Source organism: Barbatula barbatula, assembly GCF_947034865.1.
Source record: "Barbatula barbatula genome assembly, chromosome: 24".
NCBI lineage: Eukaryota > Metazoa > Chordata > Actinopteri > Cypriniformes > Nemacheilidae > Barbatula > Barbatula barbatula.
This window is the reverse complement of record NC_136787.1, coordinates 16,664,359-16,674,645: the sequence shown is the minus strand read 5'-3', so window position 1 is coordinate 16,674,645 and position 10,287 is coordinate 16,664,359. Positions and strand designations below refer to the sequence as shown.

At 39.4% G+C, this 10,287-nt stretch overlaps 1 protein-coding gene across 1 annotated transcript; it reads right to left on the bottom strand.

Annotated features, from left to right (window-relative positions):
* Positions 1 to 689: 689 nt before the first annotated feature.
* Positions 690 to 9,694, bottom strand: cnnm3 (cyclin and CBS domain divalent metal cation transport mediator 3). Its single transcript, XM_079449051.1, has 8 exons — positions 8,256 to 9,694; positions 7,911 to 8,054; positions 7,680 to 7,838; positions 6,639 to 6,808; positions 6,283 to 6,379; positions 5,341 to 5,471; positions 5,126 to 5,252; positions 690 to 2,582 (listed from the first exon to the last, which is right to left on the bottom strand). Exons 1-8 carry the CDS (start codon positions 9,622 to 9,624, stop codon positions 2,533 to 2,535), a joined length of 2,247 nt encoding a protein of 748 aa, XP_079305177.1. The 5' UTR covers positions 9,625 to 9,694; the 3' UTR covers positions 690 to 2,532.
* Between the last annotated feature and the right edge of the window lie 593 nt (positions 9,695 to 10,287).

Sequence of the window (10,287 nt, the reverse complement as noted above, 5' to 3'; positions counted from 1 at the left end):
CATTTGTGAGGTGTGTTCTACTATAGATCTACAGGATGGGTCATAATTTCAGGAACTGTTGTTTTTATATGCTTTTTGAATGTGTCACAGAATAAAGAAAGACATTAGAAAGGCTGAGAGGTGGAACTAAAAGAACCAATTATTACATAAACTACATTTGCAAAACAAACCAACCAAAACCATCAGGTTGAATTCCTCGTAGAAGTCTAAATGAATGTGAATTTGAGGGAAGTCACGAGAAAGAGTGCCACTGTTATGGCAGAATATAGAAGGAAATGAAACTGACATTTCTACCATTTTAAGAAAGCTCTTCATATTCACTTAAAAGTGTCTGAATATCATCACATTAGACATAAAACTCTTGTCTCAAACTTCTGAAACTGATGTCAAAGTCATTTTTACTGCAAGTGTCCTTTATCCTTGCAGTTTTATCACCTTCCACTGACACTGGAACAACAAAAAGTGACGGTTCACTTTCATTTATAACATTGTTTCATTTTTTTAAACTATTTTCCTTGAATATTGTGCATGTCATCTTTAAAGTAAATTGAACTTTTTTTAATAAAGCACACATCGTCACTGGCACTACTGTATATTGAAAGCAGAGTTTTCAAAAGATAAAAAGCTTTGAAAGGAATCTTTTGATAAAAATCAAAATATATCTTATAAATGTAATGAAAGAAACCATTACTTTAGCACTGGGTTGTGTTTATTTACTATCAAACAGTTGATATCAAGATCATAGAATGGATTTTGTACAACAGAGTAGATCCGACCTTCTAAAGTATTTATAAAACCTGTTAAAATATGTTTGTACCTGAATAGCTGCTATCTATCCACATCTGGTCCCAGTTTACAGCTTATACATGATTTAGTTTCATATTAATTTAGTGAAGTTTAAACTATATAAAAACCCACCATTTCTGATACATAGAGTAAAACAAGGAATTTTATAATATACATTCATTATTTTATAGAAATTGACTTTTACAACAGAACAAACAGTACAACATGTGTTTTTCAACAGCAAAATAATATTTACTCAGGATCACACGCTGTTCTGAGAGTAAAGGGGGATTTTTCGATGCTTGGTAACATCATCTGATGGGTTATGATCACAACAACAAAATGAGCACGCTTTACGTAAGGTTACGTAATTCTCTTTAAATTAGGCATCAATAACAACAAAATAATTCTTATAGGCAAATAAATGTCATTCCTGAACGTCATATCACTGCACTATAAAACCCAAAATAGCTTACACCATGTGGTATGACAACTCAAAATAAAAGATCATAAGAAAATGATTAAAGCATTCTGGCATCATCTCCAATCTGAGCTAATGGAACGGATAGAGAAATTATTATAAAGGCGTATAGTAACTTCTAGGATCATTACCAAATAAGTCTTGGTTAAGTTTACAAATTTGTTTTAAAAATAAGATACAACCTCTACAGGTGGTAATTTCAATACTGCTAAAATCTATTTGTCAGGCTACAGTAATGGAATGATATGATATGATGGTGATGTTTTCTGCTCATATGCTTATTAACAACAGCTTAAGACTGCATCTCTACAGTCATGCAAGACATCGAAGCACCCAAAATACATCTGAGATGTTAAATTTCAATGCGGGCATGCAGGAAACGTTAAAAGCAGATATGGTCGTTGGGAATTTAAGATAAAACTGAAGTACACGTATCGAGCGAACATCAGTGCCCTCATTTTTCTCGCAAAACTGGACGGTTTAGACCTTTTCATCACATTCAACGTGACATTTTTGAAGCTCTGACTTTTTTAGTCAGGGGAGGAAGAAATGTGGGGGGACACATTAAGGCATGAGTCTTATAAAAATAATGCTAGAATCTCTCTGGGACCAATGAAGATATTTCTAAAAGCGAGAGGAACACATCCCATTTCCAAAAACACTCAAGAGAAAATAACATCTGCATGTGAAAAAATCCAGCTTTCCACATCAACCTCAGTTTCCCGTGTTTAAATCCACATTGGCACATACATACAGGGCCTTAAAAGACAACACCTGTGTTCCACAAAAACGTCTCGAACAACATGGGTGTGAATAAATAATGAATCATTTATGGATGAATTATTTCTGGATGATGTTTCTTCTGTCCTCTATCTGTCTCTCTCCAAACACATTTTGGCACGTTAGGGCTCGACAACATTATAACACTGCCGTATAGCAGAAATATAGCAGAAATATTAAGTGCATGGCACATTGCAGGATTCAGATGCAAATATGTACACTCATACCCCTTAAGGAAAACTCAAATGAAGATGCTTGCAGGAAGTGACATCACAGGAATGATTATGTGAGTACAGTATGAAGGAATCACAGCATTACCAGCAGTCTTGAAATGACATTTTTTGTCACCAGTCCTTTGTCCGGCTCAACCGCTGTGTTCCGGGAATTAAACATTAATTTAAGACGACAATAATGAATCAGTTGTTATAATAAAACCCTGGTAAGTTTTGGAGAAGGAGTTTAGGAGAAGGTCAGACAGCTCCTCTCTAACTGTGAAGCTCCTCATCCGGCCTGAAGTCCTGACTCTTACCTGCACCTGTGGAAAATCAGAAGCATCAATCATTCCTCAATCCATTTGAAAACATTCAAGAGGACGGGGACCAGAATGTGGACGGGTCTGCGATGCGTAATAGGTGTCAGATGTCTCACATCCGATGCGTTGCAATAAATGATTAAAATTCGTCAGATTTTTCTGTCATCAGCATTTAGACACAGTTTATGTCTCAATTAAATATAATTCATTATTATGATATTCTGGCTGAGAACAGACATGATTGTCGTGATATCAACTGTATTTTTTGTAAGTGAGCACTTTATGCAAAATGACTAATTGAACTATTTTCCCTTCCAAATCTGTGTGACTGTATGAACACAAAAGAAGATATTTTGAAGAAAGTTGATATTCAAACAACACTGAACCCCATTGACTCCCATATGAACACAAAACCACCGAGAAATTTCACGAAAGGTTTTATATGTGTCGTATACAGATTTTCAACGACACGAGGTGGATTCAATGACAGAACTTTGGGGTGCACAAACACATCTATATTGGTTACAAAAAAAGCAAATAAGTTTCAGAATTGTTTTGAAGCAAGTTGTACATAGGAGAGAATTACAGATCAGTACTTACCGCTCATTTAAATCCTGTCTGAGAGTTTAATGTGAAGGTGTGAACAGACAGTAATAATACATTAGAGGTTATTAAAGGTTAAGGAGCTCCAGGCAGTCATGCAGTGAAATGCAGCTGTTATCCACAGTTATTACTAGGGTTGGGTGTGGTTTGAATATTAGCGAATCCGATTCTGCTAATCGATTCCGGTTCTTACCGATTTTGATATTTATATATATATTTATTAGGGATGCACCAACACCGATACCAGTATCGGGCCCGACTAAGCTCATGTACTTGTACTCGTAAAAATGCACCGATGCCAAAAACCGATACCCTGTGTGACATAACTGACTGTAATGTGTTGTGAAATTTGCGTTTAAAGTTTGTAAAAAGCACATTAAGATATAAATTTTTTCAGAATGTACTCACTTGTACTCAGTCTTTAAAAAATGGTATTGGTGCATGCCTAATATATATTTATATATGAGCACTGACTGTTTTGTGTATTAACATACAATTATTACAACTTGTATTACCATAGTTTAACCACATCATGGGTAAACTGTAGATACTAAAATGAAACTACGGTACATTTGTGGCTCCCTTGCTTTAGTGCAAATAGTATAGTTAAACTGCTTAAAAATATGGTTTATTTTCATATTGAGATGTCAGCAGATCACAAGTTAACAAGCCAAAACAATACTTCCCCATGTCTTACTCACCGTCAAGGCATCCTGACTGAATATGACTTTCTTCTTGAAGGATAACTCTTGAAGAGTTATTATACCATGTATAATATTTGTTTCAAGTGGTAGAATGGGAGTGAATTAGGGTCCAAAAACAATTTGGAAGCTCCAAAAAGTGCATCCATCGATCAACGAAACTTGTCTGACAAGGTTCCGTGGTCTTAAGGTCTTTTGAAGGTAATCGATTTGTTTACATTTAGGCATTTGGCAGACGCCAAAGCAACTTACAAAGCATTGTCCTATAAATTTTACATAGGTATCTGCAATCCCCTCAGATTGAACCCACAACCTTGCGTTGTTAACGCAATGCTCGTACCACTGAGCTACAGGAGAGCACGTTTAAGAGAAATATCCATATATACAAAGCTGTTAATGTCTCGCTTCCATTATTCCTCGGCTGTGTGTGAACCAGAGGCTTGTTTTTCCGGCAAATATCCGAGGGATAAATGTGAATAGCGCTGTCAATATGGATATAGAATACTTTTTTTAAGACCACAGAGCCGCATCGAGCAGTTCTTAGTTCGATGGATGCATTTTTGGAGCTTCAAATTCTAATTCTTGGAAGAGAAATTATACGTGGTATAATACTCCTACTGCATTATACCTTGCGGGTAAAACATGGGGAAACTTTGTTATGCCTCTGAAATATCCCTTTAATAAGAGGAATTTATATTTTAAGAAATGTGAAATTTGATTCATATTCTTTTCTATTCCGATCCAATTCCTAACCTTTCGATTTTGATTCCAGGATAGGAATTTACTTCAATTCCCAACCCCTAGTCATTACGCATGAGATGATTTATGACACACACCACCTGGTGGCGCTCTTCCAGTGAGGTTTTAACATGTCTCAAACATCAGCGTAACATGCTTAAAGCTACACTTGCATTTACCTCATGCAAAGTGCACTAACAGTAGTTGTCAATTGCGTCAAAGAACAAAAAGTCAAGCTGAAAGTCTGAAGAGGGGAAAAAATGAAGGGAAGGAGAGAAAAGAGAGAGAGAGAGAGAGAGTCACATTTCAGACACACGTATTTCCTCTACTCATCTTACACACAATTTCATTGACCTGTTCCTGCACGTTTAGCATTCGCAACATTCCACAGCTCAACATTTAACAAAATGCAGAAAAATACACAAAAACAGCACACAGAGACACAGAAACATCTGATATGTAGTGGATGACATGCATGTGCTTTACTTGCTGTTCTCGCTTTACCTTGTGTAGTGTTTCTGTCATTCAAGAGTTTGGTTTGACTGTTGGGCAGGATCTTAATTTCAGGAGGGTCGAGGTTCTGTGCCGCCCGGGACGCCATAAGGGCGTTGAGGTACTGCAGACGGGTCACCTGCGTCCAGATATAGGACAGAATACATTTGAGCATCCAGTGGTTTTTCTATTCACGATTGCATTAGTAAACCCGTGAAAAGACTCACTTTAATGAACTGAAGGTCTGTGAGCGCTCGTACTGTGTAGTCGGGACAGTAGCTGGACGGGCTGGTGGCTTCACTCAGCTCAAATGGGTCTCTCGGGGACTGATGCTGCGTGGACACCGGGGACTGATGGACTGTTCCAAAAACAAATTACATTACAGTCAATATATCGGCACTTGAAATACAAATATAATGGGCCATTGAGTGTCATGCAATAACACCGGTTACGCAATAAAATAACAAATGATAACTCCTATCAGCTCTATAGATGATAATCAGAGATTGTGTTCTCATAAAGCACTACTGAGACATCAGAATATGTGTCAGCCGAGTGATTTCTATGCAAATCATATTGTCAAGCTATGGATGTGGCAAGATGAAGTTACTCTAAAAGAGAATGAAGCCCCTGCTTTTAAAACATTCATTACTTAAATATATGTCTGTAAGTCCCTTTTTGGTGACTTCCAGATGCACACCTGTGGTTTGACTGTTTGTGAATCTATGTTGGGTATCGCCACAGTGCTTCTCTTTTCACACAGAATTTTTGGTTACACTTTATTTTACAGTGTAATTTTCATTAAAGTGCTGAATTATAATTTTTTTTACTTACTATAGGGTTAAGATACGGGTTTGGTTTAGTTACATGTAATTATGCATGATTTATAGGCAATACTATAGTAAATACACGTGTAACAAGGACACTATAAAATAAAGTGTCACAGATTTTTTCTGTTGCTTTAAATCTCACAAGATTTTAAAAAGGGATAATACACTTTTGAAACATAACAGTGTTGTGAGAATTCAGCTCTTCTCGTCCTATTCTTCACAGGAGTGACAATCAAATACCTTTTGCGATGTAACTTTTACTGTTTGTTTGTTCAAGCAGTATCATTAAAACAATAACACACGTGATTCAGATAAAGATCAGAGGAGATAAAAACACACCCGAGGAGGGAGCCGTGAGTGCAGAAACACCATAGTAAGTGAAAGCGCCGTTCTCAAACTTTAATCCCTCTTTCCCGATCTCCACCTCCACACGACCCTGAACACACACACACCATATATATATATATGAAGAGTTTGGTTCCAAAATAAGATGACTCTGTTTTTAAATGTTTTTTATGGAACCAAACTCTTCATATCATCATATATACACACTACAATGTACAAAAAGACTTACTAGTGCTCATTCACCAAAAAAAAAACACAGACATTTTCTTACAAAAGAACATTTTTAACCTGAATAACATCGAGGTGATGCGTGTTTGAGATATGCTGGTTGTGTTAGTGATGTGTCACACCTGCAGCAGCAGAATGAAATAGTCTACAGGATGGTTCCGTGTGTACAGGTAGTGATCCGGACAGAACCGGTTCCCCGGGTCAAACATCACTTCTTGGTTGACGCTCGGGTGACGCAATAAGTGAAATAAGACTCTCTCAGAGACACGCTGCGGCGAGAAGTGTTCCACCTCTGAAAACAGACAGTAAGGGCGGAGTTTAACATCAAATATCATCATTGACCTGCACAGACTCTCTCACCCCTTGCCATTTCACTCCTTTATCATTTTCTTTCTTCCGCAGAACACAAAAGAAGATTTTCGAAGAAAGTTGGTAACTTTTATTGTATGGACACATTTACATTTATGCATTTGGCAGACGCTTTAATCCAAGGCCACCTACATTGCATTAAACTATACACAAAAAGTCAAAGATACAAAACCAGTGTATGTGAATGAGGGCCAGTTAAAAATATTCTTTGAAACATCTTCTTTTGTGTCCTGTGAAGTAAAGGAAGTCATACAGGTTTAAAATTTTCAGTTCCGGCATATCGTTTACTACCAAAGTAGGAAGAATTAAATAGTAGTCAAAGATTTTTTTAAATGAAAATCTGTCATCATTTTTTTCACCTGGTTTACATTTCTGTGTTCCAATGAACACGGAGAAAGATATTTGGAAGAATGTTAGCAATTTTTTCAGTTCTACGATATCATCCACTTCCGTTTATTTTTGTTCTGTTGAACACATAATGAGATATTTTGAAGAATTTTGGAAAACAGGTTTGAAACAACTTGAGGGTGAAAAAATTATGACATATTTTCATTTTTGGATGAACTATCCCTTTAAGCCCTTACAAAACGAAGCATGATTTTATTACAAAGAATGAAAAACTATGTTTATTATAGTTTTACCATAGTAACAACAAATTCATTTTGCTACAGTAACTATAGTTTAACTATGATATTTGAAATAAAACTGCCAAAGTAAAAACCTTTTCTGTATGGTGACCAGACATACACAAACACAACAACAGATGTAAAGTGTGACTTTTGAGTGAAACGCACCTCTGGACAGAAAGCGATGTGTAGCCAGTAACAGCTGAGGAGACGTGCGAATCTTGGCCTCGCCCTCCGGGGGTTTGAAGATCGAGAACTCCTCGTGGACGCCTCGGGGCTCCAGTTGAATCTCCAGAGGGGCCATCGGACGTTTCACCTTCATGTCCCCTGAAGAACAAGACAGAAACATATGTTCAACCTGTTTAAAAAATGCAAGCTCAAAAACACATCATAACTCACTGTAACCATCAGACTCGTCCAGGATCTCAGATTTGATGATCTCCTCGATGACGTCCTCCAGCGTCACCAGACCCAGAACCTCATAGAAAGGATCTCCCTCTCCTTCATTATTTACCTTCTGAACGATAGCCAGATGAGAGTTTCCTGAAAGAACCAATTGCGAATACGGTTATTCTGACGTTATCATGGCAAATATAATAAAAACACATTACAATCATAAAAAAATGTAAAACATAAATCATTATTGACCTAAGGGTTACTGATGTATGTACTGTAAAACAGATTTAAAATAATACAGATTATAATAGACAGAATTTAAAAGGATTTGTAAAAAGCTCAAATTGCCTTTCTTGAACTCCTCCAGCATGGCGTCCAGTTTGGTGTCATTAAAAACAAAGTGCAGAGGATGATTGTAGAACTTTGTGATGGTGGTCATGGGAGTGCGGTCCTCTGGATCCACCAACGCCAAATCCTTCACGTACAAGATTTCGACAATATTGGACCTCTCCTCCTCGTACACGGGCACCCGGGTGTACCCGCTCTGCATGATCTCGGACATAGTGCTGAAATCCAGCACGGCCGTGGAGGGCAGCATGAAACACTCCTTCAGAGGGGTCAAGATATCCTCTACGGTTTTGGTCCTGAGCGCACCCTTGCTGAACTCCACCTTGACAAACTCATTGTACGGGTCGTTCACGCTAGTCCTGATCATCTCCATTGTCTTCTCACGGACGCCGCAGGTGCTCACGTCCCGCCGCAGGATCAGATCCAGCAGAAGTCCGAGGGGGCAGGAGAGGGGACACGTCAGAATCAGACAGATCTGGGCCAACCATATCAAACCCGTGGCCATCTGGAACCCGTAGCCAGAGCATATTATGTGTGGTACCAATTCGGCCAGAAGGAACACGAGGAACCCACTGGTGAAGACGGCAGGCAGGATGGACCCGTACAGGCGGTACAAGAGAACACCGAGAACCGAGTGGCCCATGGCACAGATGAACAGAAGAGCGCACACCAGAACGTTTCCTCTCCTCCGAATGGGCTTCAGACGCTTGGCACTACTCTTCTCATCTTCAGAACCGCAGCTGTGAAGGACATACAGCTCCAACGGGTCCAACCAAAGCAAACTCAGATTCAGGCATCTGACCATGCCGCAAATGAAAACCAGCAACACAACGACCAAAACAAGACCCCATAGAGGAATGTAGTCTGGTGGCACATCGGGTGGAGGATCGGGTGGCACATTTATACGGAACAAGTCCGACCCGAATGAGACCCAGCTCTGGCCCTTTAAGACGCACACGTGATGGAACACAGATTCCGCATCCTTGCGCTTCGATTCGGATGCTGCGAGTTCGGTGTGGACCTCTACGATCGCGCTGTCGTTTCTGTCCACCACGAGCTCACCGCGTACCCGGAACGCAGTGGACGCGCGGCGGCCCTCGTCCGGGCACGGGTCATCCGAAGATGGATCGGCGGAAGCGGCGAACGCGACCCACGGCCAGGTCTCATTGGACAGGTGGGATCCAAACAATCTCAGCTTGAACCTGGAGTCGTGCGGAGCTTCGATATTTCCTTTGCGCACGTGCACCCGCTCGTCGGCGTCTTCTAAGCGCAGAGCGTAAACCTGCGGTTCTTGTTGGCTGCAGGTCCCGAACCCGCACAGTAACGACACGATTAACGGGAGACGCAGCTCCGCCAAGCTGACCACCATATTGGAACAGGGCAGCCTCCTGGCTTTGGGAGTCACGTGACGCCGCTGTTGTTGCCGCTACGGCCCTCCTACTTTTCTTCTTGTTGAAATGTTTTTATATATTCTGAGCATAGCTGTATAAAATTTAGCTGTTCAATTTAATGTTTAATCTCTAGATTTTATTTGGCACATTTTATAACCGTAATAGTAGAAAAGGTAAGTCTAGACAAGGTTTTGAGGTCTGGATTTTTCAATCAGCTCTATTAAATGTATTAATTACAAAAAAGAACTATGCATGTATGAGGTAAAGCTAACTGAACTATAAGCACATTTTGGAAAGTGCAATCAATGTTTTTATTAGTTTAGTTTTTACTTTATCGAACCCGCTTATTTTAAAAATGTGTCAGTATCTTTTTGTGAATATTAGTGTTATTCATGTAAAAAAAATGTAAACATTCAATAAAAAGTCATTTTTCTCGTTACATGACGTTTCAACAATGAGGGAAACGGCCTTACGCCGCCCGCCATGTTGGCTCGAAGATATTTAAGAAACGTGCATAGACGTGCCCCTGACGCTAGAGCCGCAATGGCGGTAGTTTTGTATTTCAACGCTACGTCGTCTCTGTTATTGGCCAATAGCACAACGGAATGGAAGGCCACACCCACAATGACACGCTCAAGCAA